Source organism: Corvus cornix, chromosome 4A (genome assembly GCF_000738735.6).
Source record: "Corvus cornix cornix isolate S_Up_H32 chromosome 4A, ASM73873v5, whole genome shotgun sequence".
Lineage (NCBI taxonomy): Eukaryota > Metazoa > Chordata > Aves > Passeriformes > Corvidae > Corvus > Corvus cornix.
The window spans coordinates 8,836,872-8,860,189 of NC_047058.1; the positions used below are offsets into that span (position 1 = coordinate 8,836,872).

Genomic DNA, 23,318 nt, shown 5'->3' on the forward strand with positions numbered 1-23,318 from the left:
TTCAATTTTCAAATTCTGCTTGCTTCCTGTAACAAAATATTCAAAAATGCCATATTTTTAACATTTGCTGGGCTAACTACTGCTAAATTGGAACTGTTTCAATCAATGTTATTTATGAAATTTCAAAACCTTAAATATTTCCATCACTATAGCAGAAGGTACATTTCTCTGTTTTTCATTATTTTATAAACAAATAGAACAATATTGATTATATTAAATCAATATTATTGTACTGTTCATGTACCCGTTTTCCTTTGGGCCTGGGCAAAGAAACACTTTGGGCATTGCATGCAAGTTGAAAACCTGTGGAACTGCAGAAAGCGTGAGGTTTTACTTTGTGGGGAATTTTCCCACACATAAAGAAGCAGATTTTTTCTTTTTCTTTTTCCTGTGGATGAAACCAAGAAATTCCCATCCAACCAAAACCTGAAAATTTCATTTTAAAATTATCAAGACAAGGGATCTGAAGCAAGTGGGCTGGCAAGAAATGACATCTTTCTGGGGAACTTCACACAGCATCCATTGAAGAGTGGACAAATATGATGCATTCATACAAGAGCTGTCATTCCCCTTCAGTTACTCAGTGTTTCTGCCTGGAAAAACCCTTGGGCTCTGACTGCTCTCTTCTTCCTCTCCCTTCTTCATATTCTCCACTTTTTTCTTAGAGTCCCAGAAACTCTGCAGCCCCAGCAGGAACCTCCAAGGGTGCCCAAGAGAGGATGCATAAAACGCTGCATAGCTGTGGTCTCCTGCAGACAGAATTTCTAACCAAGCCATCCCATGGGATGAGCTCTCAGTTGCCCAACTGGGACACAATGCAAAACCCCACTGTTCTCCCATCCATGGTGGAGTTCCCAGGGTGGTGTCACTGCCAGGCTAACGGGCATTGAAGGCTTCAATTGAAGGTCATCCTATGACCATCCTATGACAGCTCTTCTCACCTCTGTTTAGACAGACATTGGGAAAGCTGCTTGGAGCTCTCCATAAAGGCTGAGTTCTAAAGGCTGCTGAATGCTGTGATTTCTGCCACTGAACTGCCCTTCCAGACCCCTGCTCAGCAAAGTATTTCTCACTGAATTAAGAGGAATTGAAGTATGTGCTTATGCATTTCAATGAACAGAGATAGCCTGTTGAATCAAAGGAACTACTGAGAGCAGAAGCCCTTAAAAATAAAGATTTTTTTTCCTGTAAAAGTATCTGTTATTTATTCCCAAGTTCTTATCTTGTTTATAACGAAGAACAAACAAAATTCCTTTCCCAAAGATGGATGATCCTGGAGCATATGCATACCAAACAGGGACAAAAATAAGCTTGATTTTAGACAGAATAAATAAGCAAATGCTTCTTAGTCTCTTGCCTTCTATCTCTCTCTTTTGTCTCTTGTATTCCTCTGTACCCAGTAAGCATAAGGTATTATGGCCTTATCCAAAGTCTGCTGAACTTGATGGAACTCTTTCTGTTCGCTTGAATGGGTTTTGGAGCAGACCTGGTGGCAGAGTATGGCAATATCTTTATAGAGGCTTCTCATCTACTGTCTAGAAAAAGGAATATTATTAAAATACCAGCCCAGAACACAGCCCCCAAGAACTGTCAATATTCACTGTGTTACTTAATTTAAAATTACCCTGTTTTCTTGCTGAACTTTCTTTAGGAGTATCAAGTCTGTAACACTGGATAGGCTTCCAACCTCTGGCTCATTTTATAGACAATCTTTGAACCACTATTGCCTCTGAAGTACATCACACACAAAAGTAAGTACACAAGCAGTAGCTTCCAAACATTACCATAAACCATATTTAAGATGAACGTGCCCCAAACCAGAAGTCCCCATGGTTGCAATAAAGATGTTTGCTGCTGGTGATTTTTGTCACTGGGCAAGGCACAGCCTGACAAGCTGGGGGTGGTGGGGTTGCATAGTCAGGGTGGTGTCCTGGCCTCTCCCCTGATAAATCCAGCTGATAAAGCCACCATGGCTTTGGTGAGACGGGAACACAAAATGCCTATATGCCCTTCTATTTCAGCTAATGAATTTCACATGAATAAGCTGGGACATTTTTGCCACCAAGGCCCTGACCCAGCTGTCACTGCTGCCACAAGGGACTCCACTAGAGGGCTGCTATGGAAGTGATCCCCACAGTGGGACAAGCTCATGGCTCCTGTGCCACCCAGGTCCCATGGATGGATGCATTTCACTGTTTGACAGGGATTTTCCAGACCCTTAAGTGTTACCTATGGAAACACTTGGCCTCTTGCATGTCATAGAGGGGGCTCAAGCATGTCCAGAGAAGGACAGCAGAGCTGTGGAAAGGTCTGGAGCACAAGTCTGATGAGGAGCAGCTGAGGGAGCTGGGGGGGCTCAGCCTGGAGAAAAGGAGGTTCAGGGGTGACCTTCTCACTCTCTACAACTCCATGAAAGGAGAGTGTAGCCAGGTGTGGCTTAGTCTCTTCTCCCAAGTAACAAGGAACAGGACACGAAGAAATGGCCTCAAGTTGTGCCATGGGAGGCTTAGATTGGATTAGGAAAAATTTATTCACTGAAAGGGTTGTCAAGAACTGGCACAGGCTGCCCAGGCAAGTGGTGGAGTTGCCATCCCTGGAGGTATATAAAAAACATGTGGCTGTGGCACCTGGGGACATGGGTTAGTGGCGAGCTTGGCAGTGCTGGGTTAACGGTTGGAGCCAACAATTTTAGAGATCTTTCCCAATCTAAACAATTCTATGATTCTGTACTGGTATCACACAAAACTGAGTCAACAAGAGGCCCCCCAGGCTCAGGTCCCCAGCCCCACACTAAAAGCAGAGGGGTACAGGCAGGTCTGATTCATGTATATATTGTTGCAGTACTCAATATACACTTCGAAATCTGAAAGCAGATTGTAACTTGGCATCTATAACTAAAAGGTATCGATACACAGACACTCAGTGTGCTTTTGCAAAATGACAGAAAACCTGTTCTTTTCATGTTTCCTCAATACAAACATGATTGCATTTTGCTTTAGAATACTACTGCTCTGAGACATATTATCATCAGGTAAATGAATTTGTTACCCATATTAAATCCTTGTAAATAAGAGAAGCAGACCAACCTGCATGTTTTTTTCTTTTCTTTTCTTTCTTTTTTTTTTTTTTTTGATTGCATGCTTAATACAGAACTAGCAGGTTTAAAATCTCACTGAACATTCTATGTGAATTATCAGATTCTAGAGTAATGTGGGAAGGAAAATAATGAAAAGTACAGCTTTTCATTTAAACATACGCAGCTCTTTTCATGCAGGGTTTTCTTTTAGGATTGTTTTTCTGTTTTTTTTTTCTTTTTAAATTACACTTTGCATTAAAGAACATAGCCGGTGTAAACACAGTCTGTAACACTTATAAAACAGTGCAAATTTTGTAAATTTTTGGAAGGAGGTTGAAATACATGTATTTATAATGGAGGTAAAATCACTTTCTTTCTCAGTAGAAAAATACATCTATTAAACACCTATATGTTTGGAACTTAACTTCACAAAAGAGCAAGTTATAGTTCTATACTGTGTAATAAATTAATATCTTTCCTAGATTTCCATTTTCAGTGTTAGTGTCAAATGCATAATAACATTAGAAAAAAATGAGAGAAACATGTATTATTTAGAACCTAATGAAAAATCTTACTGACAATAACTGGTGAAGGAGGGCACAGAATAAAGAACTGGGAAAGAAGCAATGGAAAAATACTGACCTCTATGAATTATTGCACATTTGAGATCATTTTCATGGCCTTTGAGCCAATTCTGGATACCTTTTCAGTCTTAGGTCAGTGCTTGTTTCCATTTGACAATTTACAATTTAGGTACAATTCAGGAACCACTGCAAAATGTCAAGGATTTACTGAGCTTGTTTGCTGATGAAACCACAGGCAGCTGAGTGCAGAGTGCTAACTTTTATTCATGCAATCAAAGCAAACAATGGTAAAGACATACTGAAGCACAGGCAGGGTTGCCTGCCATAAAAATATTTTTGGGAACTTGCTCCAGCAGATCTTATTGAGACAAAACTCTCATGTCTGCTGTGTTTTAATTAGAGCCATGCCAAAAACTGCAAAACTGGATTTTGCCTTCATTATTTGGAGCTTTTTTCCTTTAATACAGTTGTCTCCATTGCCTGACCCTGCAATCCTTAATCAGCTGAGTATGGAAATCTCCATGAAACACACTGGTACTTGCTGAGCAGCAATGCCTGATGCTGAGCACTTGTGTAACAATTCTCATCCACTAGCAGCAGGAATGCCATTCAAGAGAGCTAAATGACAGTATCCTATTTGACTGATGGGATCACTCACACAAGTGTGAAATGAACAACCTTACCAGTTGCTTAAAAATATCACTTTTCACTAGTTGCACAGACAGCAGAAATATACCTGCTTCTGCCATATTTAAAAGATACATAAATTGGCAGGTAGACAAACAAGAGAGAAAACTGTTTCAGGTGATTATCACTGCAACAGGAGTCAGACTTACTAGTAAACCTGAATAATTTAGCACTTAATCTCTGAATATTGCTGTAGTACTTCTTTTCTATTGCTGATGTTCTCACAAAAAAAGGTTAATTTCAAATTGTAACTACTGGTTTTGGAAAAAAAATACTACATAAAATTACTTTACTACAAATCTTAGATCTTAAGAAATTTCATATTAATGAACTGGCCATTAGACAGCTAAATTTATATTTAAACCACTTGGAAAAAGTCATTAAAAATCTGCAAAAATTGTGAAATAATCTATAGTTGACAGAAAAAAATTTTTTTACATCCTCCTAAACATCTTCCAGTATTCTAGTAAGTTGTTTAATAAAACCACATTGCTAACCATTGACTAGGAATACAACATCCTTCAATAATAAAATGAAGAGATGCTGATGGGAGCAGGTGATTTATTTTGTAGTAACTGCTACTATGCACTTCATTGATAAAGCTTCATCTGCATTGTTTCAGCTGGGCATCTTCTAAGAAGTATTTGCAAGACAATGTTACCAGGAAGGTTTCCTCCTCCTTCCTTTTCAGGATGATTCACCCCTTGTGGTCTGTGCAGGAGATAATAATTTTTGTGGCATGATTAGAATTTCAAACTGTACTGAAGTCCATATGAAAAACCCAACAACTTCTGTGTATTTCAAATACTGTTACTTAAATATATATGGATGTTGGAGATTGTATACAGTGACCTTTTATCCACCCCAGACTGTAAACCGACTGTAAAGTGACAGGATGAGTTTTTTCTCTCCCCTGTCCTTTTTAAAGAAGCAATAAAACTGTACATTAAAAGACAGGAAGGACATTACTGAGTTACAAAAGAATGCCCCCTTCGTCAATAATTTGTAAATGTAAACAAAAAAGTTCAAGTAGAAAAGCAAACAAGTGTGCTGCTGCTTCGAATAGGTTTTCTCACCCCATGGTGTTTAGGGCAAAGTTCTTTACAGACTTGTCTTCATGACGGCCATAAAGCATCTCTAAAGAGCCCTGATGTTCACTACCAGATATCACTGGTGAAGCTGAGCTCCTTGGCTGATAAAGGTAGCAAGGGGTTGTTCCTGTGGAACTCCTGGGGGTCCTTGGCGGCGTTGTTCAGAGGTAGCTGTCCGTTGAGGAGCGACAGGGGGATGTTACAGTACGTGTGGTGGTTGGTGATGGAGGCGATGGGCAGCGTGGCTGCGGACACGTCGTACTCGTACCCTCTGCAGTAGTGTCTCATGTGCACAGAGTCTGCCTGCTGGTAATCGGTTAAATCTGCCCGCGACTCCACCAGCGTGGCAGAAGTGCCTGTGACGGCAAGAGAGGGCACAGTCTGGAGGTCTCCAAAGAGGCCCTGCTCTGCAGAATCCAGGACCTGATGCCGAGACACCACCTCCTTTTTCTTCCCTGGCATTTCAAAGACTAGGCGCTTCCAAAACTTAGAATTCAGTTTGCTGCTTTTTGGTCCTTTCCACTTGACCACTGAGAGAAGTTTGATGGTGTGCTTTAATGATTCCACTTCATGATAATTCACCTTCCCTTTTAATTCAGTACACTCAATCAAAATAACTTTGATTTCTCCACTGACTAGCATGTTATGGAGTCTGTTTTCCATCTCAAAAATACTCCATCCTCTCCTGAGAACATAGTCTGGAGTTAACACGATAATGAGTCTTCTGCTTTGCTCAACACATCTTGTGAGATCTTCAATGTAGGCTACAAATTATAGAAAGAGAGAAAGAGTAAAGAATAAAGAAGTCTATTGTATTAAAACATCAGGCTTGCAATCAAGTATAACAAAATCCTACAGTTTACTGATCCACACCATTTAAAACAATGGGCATTTCAATATACTCCAACAAAAATAGGATTGTGTATCAGAAAATATTTCTATTTATGGAGTACACATAGAAAACTCCTTAATAACATCCTCCATGCTTTGCTATTTTTCCCTGTTCATTGCAGCAGAATGGCTTAACACCCTTGCTGTGTAGGTGCATTAGTGAATAGAAACACACAGTTCACTTAGTGAAAAAAATACAGGTCAAGATCAATGTAATGTTTGTGTAAATTCTAACATTAACATTGGTTGTGATTAACACCGTGCTGAGGGAAGCACGCTCTGGGAAGCAGTTCCCATGTTCCAGATGCAAAGACATGAGGGTGCTGCAGGGTGTATGAACCATAACTTGCAAAAGCTCAAAAAGAAATGAACCCTCATCACATGCAGAACTTGTGCTATTGCATAGAAGCATCACGGTAGTTTTTTCTTCTTCAGGTATTGACCACAAAAACATAAGAACATTCTCTGTGGCCCAGTGGTCTGTTTTAGTATCACAAACCTGTGCTTCTATGTACCCCAAGGTATTAACAGAAACTTCACAAGTGACAGGAGCAAATGGAAAATTTAAACATATTGGAAGTATTTATTTGTTCAGACATCAGTGACAAAGAAAGTAGTAGAATTCTTTTATTCATGCATGCCAAGTAGTTGCAAGCAATCAGTGTAAGCAGAAATGCCAGCCCATCAGAAGGTCCACGATGCCAGTTTACGGAACTTCAAAATATTCGTGAAATTGGACTTGGATCCCTGAGTTTCACTTATCCCAGGGATGGTAGGGAAGAGAAGCCAAATACATGGGCTGACATGGAACAGGATGGGAAAGAGATCTACTTACAGACCTGATCCAAAACCCATTCAAATGAACAGACTTCAACAAACTTCAATGGGTTTTGGGTCAAGACCAGAAAAATTAAATCCCTTGAACAAAATCACTAAGGGCAGAAAATGTTCATTAGTTGCACAGCATTATAACTGCAAGCTTTGAGACAGGATATCTTTGTGTTTTTAAACTACATGAACCTCTTGACCATGCTACTGGAAATGTGCTGCCTGACAACAGAGAAGAAGCACGTGTTAGAAATGAAGACTTGGACACAAGAGCTGCACAGAACAGATCTTTACTCAGCACAGGGCAGGACCTCTCTTACACATCTGCCCTCAGCAGGAACAATAGTTACAAACAACATAATCAACATCTGTTACTGCAAGACTCATTTTATAGTCCCAGGCACCATACCACAGCATGCTTATTCACACCACTTCTAGTAAATAGCTACAAAATAGGCCAACAGGAACATTCTAAAATAGATTATTTTCATGAGACTGAAGGCATAGTTAGCATCGAATCTGCCTTTACCAATGTTTTATTTCACCACTTAGCAGCAAGAAGAATTTCTTTCACAAATGGAAAAAAGAGGCAGTTGCAAACATCCCACAGACACGCAAAAATTTAAGACATACACATATATTACAAATGTCTATGCAACAATCCTGACTTTTAGTTAATGGTTTATGACTTTTTAATCATGCAGCATTTACAGGGTTTTTTTTTTCTTGAAATACTTTATGAGGAAAACCCCCACATTGTTCTGTGTAAAATAGTTACTCATTAATGAAAAAATTAAACATTAAAATCCATGGGAGAGGCAGTGGAGCGGGGAGAGAATCAGCAACAATGAGAAAATGATAAGCAGAACTGGTGAAACAAAACTTAAGGAAAGGTAGAAATGTTCAATACAATGGAAAGATATTATCCCAATGTATCAACAGCTCAGACTCTTCATTTTCTTCCTTTCTTTCTGCTCCCAAAAAGAAAGAATTTAGGTGGGAAGCTTCATCATTAGAGGTTGAATCTGCAAGATACAGTAAAACAACAAACTATCATGCATCTTTCCTGAGACATATTCATCCCTCCTCCAAACAACTCAGAACACTGCTATGCACAAGACAGTTCTCTGCAGGACACAATACTGGGCAGTATCGTATGTCCAGGGTAGTGCTGAGCATGGCCATGCATATTCAAATGCATCCAACTGAGAAAAAACACAAACCAACAAAACAAACAAAAAAATCACTCCACTTTAGTCTCTTCAAATATCCAGCACCAATCATTTCAATAGCAATACCCCAGCAATAATCCGTCATACCATCACAATCAAAAAGTTGTCAGCCTTCGCTTTGGGCGAACAGGGTGGGAAGAAGATGGGAGAAATTCCCTATTTTCTTAGGTGGACATTTCTCTCCTGTGTGCTTCTCATGTCTCTTTTGGATGCCCTCCTTCCTTACCGGGTACTGCTACAGGTTAGAGCTCTGTCCTCAGCTGACTAATGAACACCTTCACAAACCACAAACCATCATGAGGTGATCCCTCAAATTCCACATTTGGAGCTGGTCACTAGTAGATGTGGCCAATGAACAGGGGACCTGTTGATGCACTGAGGATAAAGTACACTGAGTTACAAGAAACTGGAACCCCGAATTTCCAGCCATCTGGTCCAGAAGTACTTAGTACTCCCACTAACTCCAGCTTGGGACTACTACCGAAGGCAGGTGACAATTTTCCTGGAGCCTGTGGTTCCATTGGGTGCACTCTACAATATGTCAAATTTGCACAACTTGAACACTTCTGTGAAGAAAAGCATGGGGAGACAGATTCCTGTCTCTGGAAATTCCAGCTCTGTTTTTCCCAGTGGTACCAATCTGACTGCATAAACCTCTGAATTGCTAAATCATCTGCTCTCCTTTTACTTCAGAATTGGAGACTTCCCAAAATACCACAGGTTCAGTTGTCTGTCTCAAGCGTTCAGTCCATTAGAAGGTACTAACTCCAAGCAATCTATATTACAATGTGGGATGGAGAAAGGGTTGCTTTCACCTTTCCAGTAAGCTAAGAATTATTGTCAGGCAATGGCTCTGTTTCATTTACAAGAAAAAAACTGAATGGGGACTTCACGAATAATGTCACCAACTACGATCAACTGTAAAATTCCAGAGCAACGTATTTCCATCAGATAAATATAACTTTGCTGTAACTTCACTTTTGCTGCAGGAGGTGTCAACTTCAATGATAAGGGGAGAAAAAAAAATTGTCTTGACAAAGTCAGTATGGAATTATTCACTTTTAAGTCCCAGGAACTGTATTTTATCATAAATTAGAATGTAAAAATAATGTGTCAGCATTAGAATGAACTCACTTGATTTTACTGAAAAAGCACATTTTAAATTTTGACCATATTCCCCCCTCCTTGAAACACTATTTGGCAGTATGGTACAAAACTGTTCTCAAAATGTTAGCAATTCCCATAGGTAAAAAATAAGTTTACATTGTGAGTGGCTCTATCAGTAACTTGCATCACGTTCAGTGCAACGCCCAAGGAGGAATGGACAGCAAGAAGTGTTATACCCAAACCCAAACATTGTTTTTGTATGGCTGCCCTTGAGTAATGGAGACATATCACTGGACAGCAAGTATGTCCTTGCCAAACACAGTCTACGTGTAACAATGCTGAACTGTAGTTCAAAGCACTGAAGAAGAGAATTCCAAGAGATGCATCCCATTTGCAATTAAATCATGTGGAACTGCCTATGGAATCCTGAATGAGCTACATTAACCACAGGCTGGAAGGAAACCTAGTATGCAAGCAGACTAGGAGCAAGGAAATCAATGAAAACTATTGGCACAGAGTTGCTTACACAAAGAAATGACTGACTAACCAGATTTAGATGCTTTGCAGAAGAAGTTGAGGGAGAAGGAAAAAACACTAGAAACCATATAAAGTCCTATGGATATTTTTGGGAAACATGGTTTGCAGCACTACAAGAACCAAAGAGTATCTACCATCCAATCCATGCTGGCTGGTTCCTGGCACTCTGAAAATAACTAGCCTTTCTGTGTTTGGCAGTGTGACCATCACTTGAGAAAGTTATTTACAGAAGAGTAATTCAGTTCTGGTTTCCTAACTGAATAGTTCCCAAACCCTGAGTCTGATTACTTTATTATAACACCAATGATTGTGTGTCTTGCTTTTCCTATTTATTAAATATGTTTTGCTTATCTTAGCTTGGACCAGAACAGCTGAAACACAGAGCAGAGTAATGGCCCCTTCCCAGAGAGAGCCCAAGCCCCAGATGAGCTGAGGGACAGCTGATGAGTACAACATAAAGAAACAAGTGCAGATTAGTGCACAACAGGACAGCCAGCCCTTCTGCCTTTTGTTCATATTTCTTCCTCTTTCAGCTGTCATCTGTGTGTATCCCTGCTACCCTGCCCATGCCAGACATTAAAAGTAAGATTCATACAGAGCAGACAACCAGGGACTTCTGGAAGGAGTTTGTGGACCTGGATACTGTATTCCTGTTCCAAAGAAATGGTCTCCCATACCTAATTAAGGCTCATTGGGAAACCTAGACACATGGTCCAACTGGGTTTTCTTCATGCAGGAACCCAAGAAGCTGGAAATCACCAGGCAAAAACCACACACATGGGCAGACAAAACTACAAAGTGCCAAAACTGCAATGTTGACTGTCATGTGCTTTTTATCACATGCTTTAGACACTCTCCCCTTGTGCTGAGAACTTCTCACTTTTCAGGTAAACAAATATTTTTATTCTATCACTGTTGTTCTCTTCACTGCCTGATCTTCATACCCTGGGCTGAGCTGGAGTGAATTGTTGGTGTTTTTTCATTCCTGTCAAGATCAAATGCACATATGCTTAGAGAACTAGATGATGCTCTAATAGATATGTATTGCTGGTATTAAAAGTCTAACTTGACAATTTTTACTTCTTCACTTTCAGGTTTTAAAATAATTTGCAGAAACCATGGAGAAAAGTACCTTCCTCTGATATAGTCCTGATTTTAGAAGAGTGAAGTGCAAATATATATTTTTCTCTGCAGACATCATCCTTGGCAAGACAAAAAATAGCTCAGGTGAAAACATAACTCTTCCTTTTAACCCCCTGCCAACTACTTCATCTCCTCAGGTCTTCTAACACTGAATTAGAAAAACTCACAGAGCTTCAGAGTTTTTGTTGTGGGAAAAGGTTTGTTAAAAGAGCTCTGAAAATGAATAGGGTGAAAGTAATGAGACCTGCTAAGGAATTCAGTAACAACTGCAAGTGCATCTCAGGGATCACAGCCTCCTTATGCAGGTTAACTTGTCCAATTACACCTAAGTTACTTGGGTAGGGAGGTGTGTGTGCTGTCAGCTTCAACAGAATGAAGAACACTCATTCTGTTAAGACCAAAGAATAATCTTTAAGAAAGAATAGCTAATACAGTACTTCCCATAACATGCAACTCAGTTCCTGGGTTACAAACTTGGTCTACATTGCCATGACTCCCTGCTGGGTTGCCCCTCTTGCCTCCCAGCCAGCATGGCCATGTAGGATTCTTTTCTATCTCGCCAGTTCAGGGAGTTGGATCCATCCACGCTGCTCTCAGGCAGCACCAAGAGTCATCACAAAGGTCCTTGCTGGCCACTGTGTGATGGGCATCGCTGAGGCCGTTGGCATCCTTCATGGTGGTTCTCCCTCCCAGTAGGACAAAATGCTCCACTGGGATAAAATTTGCATCCTGGCAGAGCTCAGAAACCAACTGCAAAACATGACTCAGCCCTGTCTGACCTGAACCCTGGGATCTGCTTCCCAGTGGTGGAGAGGTGGCCTTAGTCCCCACAGCCACCACCTCTGTTCTCCTGGGGACAGCAGCAGTTGCTCCATGGACATCCCTGAACCAGACGGTTCCCAGCGCAGAGCTGAAAGCAGAGCTCGTCCTTCCCCTTTGGAGAAGGTGGGTGTGTCCCAGCCACAGCACATCTGGCTGTAATCTCCCCCTCGGCTACACAGGGACATGCAGAGCCCATCACAGCTTTTCCCCAGAGGTTAGCGATGAGCCAGCTGGACAAAAACACAATCAAACTTGTCCCTTGAAGTTTCCCAAAGTCAGCTTTTTAGGTTGTTTGGAGAACTGCGCAAGAAAATTAATGAAATACTATTTAACAAATCTATTTTTTGTCTGCTCTCAAATGCACGGAGCAGCTGTATGAGCTGCTGCATGCCAAGAAGGAAGCGAATGATGCACACCCTCCCGTGGCAGCTCCTCACAACTGCAGGGATTGCAGGAAGCACCTGCTGTACACAGCTCCTGGCTGCACTACTGAGGTGACACACACCAAGGTACACAGGATAGAGAAGACACACATCAGAGCAGAGTGGGAAACGAGTACATTGATGAAAGTAATTTACACTGAAAGATGAGGAAGTGAAGCAAATGTGAGAAGAGATATTTCCTAAAATAAAACGATAGCTGTGATCAACACCCCAGTTTTTTATAGAAATCTACCCTGGAGAGCTATATGTTTTGTCACATCCGCCACTTTTTGACTCAGTCACTCTAAAATACGTTATGTTTACCTCTGAAGTTTCTAGCCAGTCCATTCCACATCACACTGCCTTCAATAAGTACTGCAAGTCCTTGTGAGAGTGGTGAGTATTAGGCAGAACACAGCCATGTTCCACTACTCCAGGGCACATGGAGAGCTCACAAATGCAGGAGGCCAAGTCTTCCCTCCTTCCCCATCCCCTCACCCTCACTCTAGCCCTTCTTGAAATAAAGTGCTTTCCCCCATATCTTTTTCAAAGCTAAAGTATGCAAATCACACTCATTTAAGCGCCACATTTTATTCTGCTGTGTCATTATGTCTGATTAGGTGTTCTTGTATTCTATGTTCTAGCTCCATGTATTAGAATCAGGCCTTTTCATAATACTGAAGAAGTGAGTTTGAGAGGAAAGAAGAAGGATTAAATCTGTGAATACTCATAAATGAGAACTGACATTTTCAGGTACCCTACATTTTCAGGAGAGGTTTAATGAATACCCAAAGTGATGGCAAGTATTTGCTGAGCACCTTGCTGACAAAAATAGACAAAAATAAAATACCGTGCTGGCTGGTACAACAATCGGAAAAAAGAAACTCATTTCAGATTAATCTATGCTTTAGCATAGTTATCATTGAAGGGTTAACTTTAAACTTCTTAGTTCACTTGCATAATTGCTATGTATAACTGCTATATTGCTGGATATGAAACAACTAGTTACAAGAATTCTGTGGTTTTTACCACAAAAAGATGTATTTTCTCTTAATAATATCTAAAAATTTGATATAACTTGCTTGTACTGTAAGAAATAAGAAAGCTATAAGCCAAGTTGCCTTTCTGGAATTTGTCACTACGGCAGACAAACTTACACCTTGCAGGGGCAAAAGCAAATCAGCTCTGAACTAGGAGTTGTAAATGCATGTGATAAATTCAAGCCCCCTGCACAGGACTTTGCATGATCTCTGGTGAGGCTCTGACTCCTCTTTCCCTGTGGTCAAGGCTTCAGAGCTCTGTTTCCAGCACTCTCAAATGCCAGAGAAGAAACAGGCTCTAACTTTTGGGTCAGGCACTGGGGTTTGGCACAGTGAGGCGGCAGTTTCAAGTCTTTTGGCAGGCAGGTTGTAATGCAGCTAAGCTCGAGCTGTTCCACGTTTGGGGACATCTGCTCCACTACAGCCATTGCTTTGTTCTGTTGTTCGTGTTTCCTACACAGTAGCACATACAGAGAGAAGTTCATGTTCTCTTCTATTGCTTTTATGAAAGTGATTTGGAGATGGAATTTGTAAAAAAAAAAGCTGATTTTTCACAAGGGTAGCACTTCATATAAGTGTGATATTACAGTAACCATACTGTGCATTCAAAATTCATCAACACAATGGATATGATTCATGGTCTTTTTGGCTTGCTCAAAAATCAGTCTGGTAGAAGAAATGCCATAACTACCATAGGAAAGCACTGACCATTGGTAGAAACATCAAAAGGTGCTGCTGAATCTTCAGATGTGGCAGCAAAACAGATTTGAAATGGACAACTCTATTTCACTATCAGCATGGAAAACAGCATCAGCTCACAGGGCTATACACAGTCCTCTGAACAATTAGTATTACTTACACAATATCAGTGACTTACATGATGCCCACACTGCTCAGAATTCAATACTTAGTCAAAATTTTAATGAAGAAATCGTACCTTTACCATTAATGGGGAAACTGTTTAGATCTTTATGAGATCTCCAAGTTAAGGAAAAACCCAAAAGACAATAGAAAAGATGACTTTTACTTGTAAAGCTGCTGTAGATAAACAACTAATCACTGAAAAAAAAAATCCCATTTTCAATCATGTAACAGAGATGATAAAATCCTGTTAGAAAACTTCCTGCTTAGTTACCTGTGTTTGATGTAGACATTTGGACTTGGTATTGCTTGCAGTGCTGCAGCCTTCCCTGTAGGAAGGTCCAGCTCCTGCCTCCACTGAAATCAATGGCAGTTCCCTCTGATTTCAGCAGTGCAGGAACAAGCTCCAACAGCGAGCTCAAAGTCGCAGTGCTGAGGAAACTTTTCCAATCTTTGCAACCACTTCCCAAGGTTTTCCATATCTAGTACTTTTCACCTAGTCCAGGTCTTTGTGACACATCAGACAGAAATAAAACTGAAAGGTCAGAAATACTTACTTCCACTAGGGACCAGGTCCCTATCTGGAATGAAGAGCTTATATCCATAGTGCTTTTCTAGAACATCTGGCAGAATTTCAAGTGCAAACTGCTCCTCTTCATTATTATCACGATCTAACGCATCAGGATCCACTTTGGTGTATGAAAGATAAGCATCATATTCCTTGTTGTCTGTAAGAAAACAAATCATGTTCAGCCTGCTGTTTGCAAGAACACTATAAGGAATTCAGGGGAGTACTGGGAAATTGAATTATGCCTTGAAACCACCAAGCATTTCCCAACAAAATGGGGACTTTTCACAGGAACATATAATCTGGCTTCCAGACAGAAATCACATGGATCCTTTCAGTTTTCTTCTGCATGTTGAGCAGTAACTCTGCTCCATGTGGTCAGACACGTGTTACAGTTGAAAAGATGACGGGCAAAATTTTCATACAAATACTAAAGTGGAAACTTTTATTTTAAGCCTTTACATATTTGTAATGCAATTCTTTCAACTTCTATTCCTCAAGAGTGCTAGGATTATGTTAAAGTTTTGAGCTTGAAAAAGTTTTGAGCCTGGAAAGTTTTGAGCAAGGAATATTTCCTTCCACAAGTAATTGTGAGAAAAGACATGACTTAATTCAAATGAATACTGACTATTCAGAAAACAATGCCAAATACAAACAGCTCAAAGCATTTTTTTTTCAGAAAATCCCATAGTTTTAAAAATCAATATCATAATTTTAGAGGTCACTTGATCCAGGAGATTTGAAATACTTGAGGATCACATTATAAGAGAGACAAATAACTCCCATAAAGGGCAACACTCCTTCTCCTCTTCCTCTTCCTCCTCCTCCTGCCCAGAACTGGGGCTTGTCTCCAGCTCTGCTTCTGAAACATGGAGCTAAGAGCTCATGAACAGAAGTGGTGCCACTACAGAGCTGGGGATCCATGCTGGGATCATGTCTTAGTGACATTTCTCTTTGTATTCCTCTGCAGTAATGGAAAATAGTATATTGAAAAAGTCAACCTTCAGCAATTCAGTCTCCAGGGAAGAGCACAGCTGCCATTATTTACAGAAAATGAAAAATCAAATAGTTAATGTTGTGAGAACAAAACTGCATGAATGGAGGGCTTCTGAGTACCAATTATCTGTAAAGAAGAGTGCACATGAAAGATAATTAAAGCAGTTAAAATTCATCAATATCTTCTGAAAAAACCCCAAATACCTGATCATAATAAAATATAACTCTTGATGACTTTGAACTGATGGTTACTTATAATTCCTGACACAAAGCCAGACCCATGAGGGTCAGAGCTGTAGTCAAAGCATGTGAATAATTACATATTTGTAAGAGGCAATTTGCCTAGTGTCACCATGGCTGTAGGGAAGGATGGAAGATGTCCACCTGGCTTGCTGACATTCCTCTGAAATCAACAGGCCAGCCAGCTTTGGAGGCCTGTCCTAAACCTGCCACCCTGCCCATAAGGAAGCCTGTCAAAACCTTTTAAGAGATGCCAGTGATCCCAGAGGCACCATCCCTGCAAAGGTTGGAGAGCTGTGCGAAGGCAGCAGTGCCCTGACATTCCTGGCTGCGGAGCACCGTGAGACCCAGCAGTCCCTGAGCCTCCTGCCCCTGCAGCTGTAGGGGGCACAGCTGCCCTCTCCAGTCACCTCAGCTCACAGTGTCAGTGAGCAAGATGTTGACAGAACCAGCTCCCTTGGGGCTCCTGGGAGCCCATGCACTGGTGTTACAGCTCCACAGTCTCAGCTCACTCCTCACAAGCTTCATGTACCAGGACAGAGAAGAAGGAGCTGCCCACACTCACCCACTGCTTGCTGTGGGGGCTCTGGAAGCAGCACTGATTGGAGCCATTTCCTAAATGAGTCCCTTAATCCTCAGTGTCATTTTCTCTAAAAGCAATGCTACACACAACACAGGAAGTGAGTGCATCCAACATTGCTTATGTGGGATATTTTTAGAAATCGGAATAAAGCAGATCTGTTGAGTTCCAAATCTTCTTTTTTACAGAAATACACATATGAGTGGAAAATGACCATGTGATTGCATCTATACAGTTGAGTGCTCATGGGAGCTTTGTATGCTCCCACTACAGCCTACATGAGAAGAAACAAACATCCCCATATATGCTTTGACTTCTGTAACATTCTGTCTCCATCTTTCATCCTGAAGGATCAGAAGAAGATACAAAGCTGTGAAAGGTCTACAATCATGCACTGGAAAAATAAAAGGTTGTTTTCAAAATTTATAGGCACACAAAATCTCCTATGTACTCATGGGGCTTCCTCTAAACAACCAGAAAATAATATTGTTTCATAAATTAAGAAGTGATTGAACCAAGGAAGTTACATGAGTAAAAATGCAGCAGCTTCACACTGAAAACACAAGATAAATAAGTTGAAGCAGGCTGGAGGAAGTTACCACTTTTGGTTGGTGTGAACCAGGGATATTATGTTGGTATAATCCCACAGTGTTTGAGGTAAAGTACTTTCCAAACCACGTAATTTCACCCTTCCCTTTGTCCTAGGTACCAGTATCTTAAGAGTATGGAAAAAGCATAATTTTAGTTTTTTCCTTTAGCAGGGGGGGGTTTCTGAATGCAGGGGAGCCGGCCGAAGTCACAACACAAACACCGATACGATTTGAGCATCGTGCTCCCTTTAATCTTTACTTACACTCACTTATATCTACTTTACAAAGATTCACGCCCTATTCCCATGGGACAGCCTCTAAGCAGCAGGGGAGCCGACCAGTGTGGAACTTTGCCAAGGGTTCTCAAGGCTGCCTGCTGCCAGGTGTCTTTCAGGCCTGTCTGCAGCCTGAGGCCCCTTCAGGGGTTCTTCCTTAGCAGCCCTGGGGTGCCCAGACTGTCCAGACTGTCCTGGGGGATCATATGCCCCTGTTCCACATGGAATCCCTCTACACATCCCCCGTTTTCTTTTTGGGCAACCCAGGCCTGGTCGATGATCTTTCGCAGCCCCGCTTTAAGGCAAGAAAAAATACACCCAAATACTATTAAGCCTATTAAAGGTCGGGAGCCTGCGCTTCTGCCTTTGCAGCCATTTCTCCCTCAGACATTGGAGGGGTAACTTCCTTCCCTGCTGAGTCCAGCAACTCCCGCAGGGAATGCATGGGTGCTGCTGTTCCCTTAATCGGTCTGCCCGTGGTCAGCCTGAAGAATTGTGCAACCCTGGACTCCGCCCTGGTCTCCGGCCGCCGCTCCATAAGACCCCCATCTGTTTCCTTCCCGGAGCCACCACCCCCTAAAGCCTCCATGGCCGCCGCGGCCACTGTCCTCTCAGCTTTCATCTCTGCGAGCGTGTTAGTCACGGCTCTCCAAGTTAATCTGAGAGCTTTAGTTTCTTTAGCTTCTTTTCCACCCTCAATTGTGGACAGCCACAGTTTGTTCCCAACTTCCCACCATGCTTCGGTCGAAAACAAAAGCAAAGTGTATTTCAAAAATCCATGTTCCCGGGCCCACGTAACGAGGTCAGTAAGATCTCGATCCTCTATAGTCTCACCTCTCTTAGAGAGGATACTGGCTAGGAGGCGAGTTCCAGCTTCATACTCCATAGCTTCTCACCTGCGGGCACCCGCTTGGCCACGCGAGCTCCGGTCTCCGGCTTCACTTGGCTTTGAGACCTGGTCTCCGGCTTCAGTCAGCTTTGAGACCACCCGTTCCTGCTCCCCAGGCTCCACCACTGATACAATGATTTGGAGTCTTACCGCATTCAAGAGAAAAAAAAAATCACTCGGGTCCCTGTTTGGGCGCCAGGTTTAGCGGCGGGGGGGGGTCCGAATGCAGGGGAGCTGGCCGAAGTCACAACACAAACACTGATACGATTTGAGCATCGTGCTCCCTTTAATCTTTACTTACACTCACTCATATCTACTTTACAAAGATTCACGCCCTATTCCCATGGGACAGCCTCTAAGCAGCAGGGGAGTCGACCAGTGTGGAACTTTGCCAAGGGTTCTCAAGGCTGCCAGGTGTCTTTCAGGCCTGTCTGCAGCCTGAGGCCCCTTCAGGGGTTCTTCCTTAGCAGCCCTGGGGTGCCCAGACTGTCCAGACTGTCCTGGGGGATCATATGCCCCTGTTCCACAAGGAATCCCTCTACATTTTCCAGTCATACATGAGGATAGAGAAAGAGCAAGTTTCCTGATCTCTATTCCTGCTATTAGGCACCAAACAGAATATATGATAGTGAGAGGGAATGTGGGGGAAGAAAAATGGAAAACAGCCTAGTTTATTCCTAAACATACTCCCAAGGCAAGCTGCCCATTCCCACCAAGCTGTTTACAGTCTCCCAACTAACTGAGGCAACTAGTTAGCCTCAAAACAATCACCTCTCACTAGTCAGAGAAGGTCACTGGAAGCCTGGTGGCAATTCAATGAAAATGTTTCATGAAGAACACCTAGTGAAAGGCTGCTCAGATACATTATGGATCTCAGGAGAAGGGACCCTGGGAACATGTGGCACTGGACACATAAATGTAAAGAGTTCCCCTGAGGAGTGAGTTCACAGATGACATGTGAGCCTCTGTAACAGATTCATGAACAATTCTTCTGGCTTCCTTTTGCTCATGGCACAGCCCAGTCACATTTTTGTGAAAAGATTGATCTCAGGAGGCTTTGGGAGAAAGTCTTAGGGCTTTACACTGTTGGGTGCTTAGTAGTTTAAACTAGCAGCAGGTATCTTTTGGGATTCATTTCAATCTCGCCACTTTGTTTCTCTGAAATATTTTCATTGCATATATTGAGTTTCCTGTGCAACTGCTTACCATCAGCTGCTTCATCTCCTCCAAAGTTCTGTCTGTAGAACAGCATTAACTCTATGTTGTAGCACTTATAGATGGTCACGAGCAAAATAAGCAGAAGAAGGATGGCTCCCAGTCCTCCAGCAAGTTCTATTTTGTAGATCAAATCTAAAATTAGCAAGGAAAGGCAAAAAGGTTATGATCTTTCCAAGCTTTATTTTCTCTAATCCACCGTACAATTCCACATAAAATGGTGCAGCTTCCAATTATAACCACCATAACATTAAGAATGCCTAATAATTTTGTCCATTACCTATTACTTAACTTTACTCATTTACTCCATCTACTGCCCATCTAAAATAACCATCTGAAATCCAGAATGCATATGAGGCTATACATGTAATTCTCCTACACAGGAACTATGTAGTGATGTTACACAGAGGATTAACCAACTTTCAATGAGCTGGTGGAATTTGAAACTTCTGCATTGGCAGAGTGCATCAAATGCCGTATGCAGCCTGTGAGAACAGATAAATTGTACCCCATTGGGCAGGATCTAGTCCGTCCCCCGCCAAATTAGACAGCTTTGGTTTTATATTTGTGAAGCCTGTGCACAAGCTGATGTGAGCTGCTAAGCTTGATCACTGGAAAAAGAGTTGAGCTTGCAGGAAGCCCAAGATAACACAAGAAGCCAGGAGCACATATCAGGCTGCAAAGAGCCACTTTGAGTTGTGATGGCTGCTAACAGAGTTCTCATGTTATTTGTAGAGTTCACATTATACTTTAATGGGACGTAGTGTTAGTTAAAATTTCCTATTCAGATGCTTTTGTTAGGAAATATCACAAGAACTCAAAGAACTTCACAAATGCATCCAAACACAGTGATCCATTTTTTACAGCTGGGGAAACAGAGGCTTAAAAAAGAGAAGCAGCATGTTCAAGGTCATTCAGCAAACCAATGACAAAATGGGATAAAACCCCTTGGATACCAGTCCAGAGCTCCATCTGATGCAAGAGACTAACTTGAACAGCATTGCTCTTTATCCCAAAATGTCCTCTGAAAGTAATATTGCTCCTAACACCACCTGGCATATTACTTAGCCATAAAAGACAGAGGATGACAATTTGACTCTCACAGCCATGACATCTCAGATAAGATGTCATGAAGATATTTGCTCCTGTGATAAACACAGCAAGAAGTTGTCAAACTAATACAGGCGAGACAAAGTTTTTGTGATCTTTATGCTTCTAAAACTTAGGTCAGAAAAAATCACTTATATGTCATTTGTATCACTTTCAAGATAAAAAGCAAATTAGTTGCATATCTTTGGGGGTTATTCTTGCCTCGCCATGCCTTGTATTTCAATAATTAACATCAGATGTCAAGCTATTCCCAGTTTACAGTATCTCTGATGTCTGTCTGGCAAGAAGTAATGGACTAATAGATGGAAAAGTCTATTATAATAGCTATTTAATCTCTCTGAGAACACAGGGAATTCATGGGACTTTTACTACACTGCCTGATAAAGCCTGCATGTGCTCTGGGGGATAAATCTAGGCAAATGGAGAATAGAGTTGGTTAAAATCACTTTTGAGGGGAATTTTGTTTTTATTGTACTGAATCTTTTTTGCTAGGAAACTGAGATGATGGCAAAGCCTTGCCAGCTTGGAAGGAGAGAATATGCTGAGCCTTGCAGCTCACACAGGAGCACAGAGCTGTGTCCACTTTTGTGGGGGAAATGGCAGGGTATTAAGCAAACCCACAAAATCCAGCTCAAAAGGCAAAATTAAACAGCTTTTGCATGTCCTGTATTTGTCCTTCTGCCCCATGAACTCTCCTAGAGAACAGACAAAAGGAGGCAGAAAGCCAAGGCTTTTGAGCTCTCCTCATTTCCATTCCAAAGTGGAGGCAATGAGAAAAACCCAGGATGTTCAATTTTCTTGCCTACTCTACTTAGTCTTGGCCTCTGATTAATTCCTTCCTCCTCAAGTGGTCCTCACTGAGATAAATAAGGAAGCAGCATATCGAACACTAGACAAGAAGTTGAATCTGGTCTCTGTGCTATTACAGTGACCGAAAAATAGCAAATAATAATATTGATAGTTTCTAATGTAAAACAATGTAGAAAGACCTTGCCACAACATATTACACATATTACACATATTACAGAGGATCATGGTGTTTAAAATAGCAAAAGTCTCATAAATACCCAATGAATGAGAGACAAATACATTTTAGAAGTTCCTCATAATTTAGTAATGTATCAGTATCAAACCTGCCCCCCCTAAAATTAGTTCCTTGCATGTCTTGATTAAAGGCCTTGAAATAAATCGTGAGGAAAAGTCATCATAATATTTATTTTTATCTCAATTCACTACTTCTTGCCACTAAAAGCATGGTCTGACTTTATTCTGCAGTTTCTTACAAGTTATTTGTCTTTCAGAACAGTTATATTATAGACTATGTAGACTTCAATCACTAAAATACTGGACTGTTTTCAAATTCATTTGAAGGGAATCCTGAACTATTCCCACAACTAAGGGACAAGTGGGTGTATATTGCATTTCCATGTAATTTGAGCACCAAATATGCTAGGACAGCACAGAGAAAAAAAGAATTAAAGCAAACCAAACTCAGGATTGTCCAGAGCTTATTTCTGAACAGCTTGAAAGCAAGTAACAATGTGGTCTTTAATTAAGTCAGTAAAGAAGAATGTGACAGCAGACAGTTGTGTTCAGGTCTTAGAAGCATGTCTGATTCGGCCTTTGCATTGGTAGCTTTGGGTTTGAAGCTGGATTTGGTTCTTTTACAGGAGAAAACCCCAAACAATAAAAATAATCCTAAATGATGGCACATGCTTTGGGGCTATTGCCACACTGGAGCTGTGCAGACAGCACTCCTGTATTCTCCTGAAGATTTGTGGGGACTGTACCACTAATACAGCAAGAGACTTTAATATACTTCACCTGAAACATTTGAACAGCTAATTTTTCTTTTTTTTCAAAGAAAAGTATGTGCTAAAAATAACCACCTGATGTCAGAACAATAACTCTAGAAACTCTTATACAACATCTACAACTTAGATTTTGGGTTTATTCCTGTTTTTCATCGAAGCCAGATAAAAACAGAGCAGAAGGCAGGTCTGGAGACAGAACTATAAGTGCCTTTTGTCAAACATGGGTAATGCAGCTCTTAACAGGTAAGAGTTTGGAGGGAGGGGGGTTTCTCTGACTGAGAGCTCTGTGCTGCAGCACATTGCAATAGAAATCCCTTCTTTGACACACATAAAGGATACTGGTCAACAGCTTTCTGCAAGTCCTAAATCTTGTCCCAGCTCAGTAAATACAGTAGTATTTCCTGGCTCATGAATATCTACAGTAAAATCCAAGCTGGAGAAAGTTAGGATAAGAAGCAATTAAATCAACTTGCAGAAAGGAAAAGTTTGGTCAAGTAGTTGTGAGAACTTAATAAATAACAAACAGGACAATGGGACAGGCAGTCAAAGGACACAGTAAAATACAGTGGTTATTTTAAATGACACTTTAATAGCTTGAAAATCAACTACTGAGAGTGCCTGAGGGGAATATAAGTTTTCTACAGCCACAGTGCAGAGAGAAATGAAATAGTAGCTGCAAAGTGATCCTTTCCACCTCCAAATTCTGTATTCAGCAGTGCT

General features: G+C 41.3%; 1 protein-coding gene across 8 annotated transcripts in view; it reads right to left on the bottom strand.

Annotated features, from left to right (window-relative positions):
• Positions 1 to 2,815: 2,815 nt before the first annotated feature.
• The window catches only part of IL1RAPL2 (interleukin 1 receptor accessory protein like 2), a 396,752-nt gene continuing 376,249 nt past the window's right edge, over positions 2,816 to 23,318 (bottom strand). For 7 of the 8 annotated variants that reach the window (XM_019290846.2, XM_039571946.1, XM_039571944.1 and 4 more), the window contains 3 exons: positions 19,666 to 19,809; positions 14,879 to 15,049; positions 2,816 to 6,202 (listed from right to left, as the gene is read on the bottom strand). In XM_019290846.2, the coding sequence (XP_019146391.1) occupies positions 5,505 to 6,202; positions 14,879 to 15,049; positions 19,666 to 19,809 (1,013 nt within the window). In that variant the 3' untranslated portion in view covers positions 2,816 to 5,504. The remainder of the gene's footprint in view (positions 6,203 to 14,878; positions 15,050 to 19,665; positions 19,810 to 23,318) is intronic. The other variant, XM_039571947.1, reaches the window with a different exon arrangement.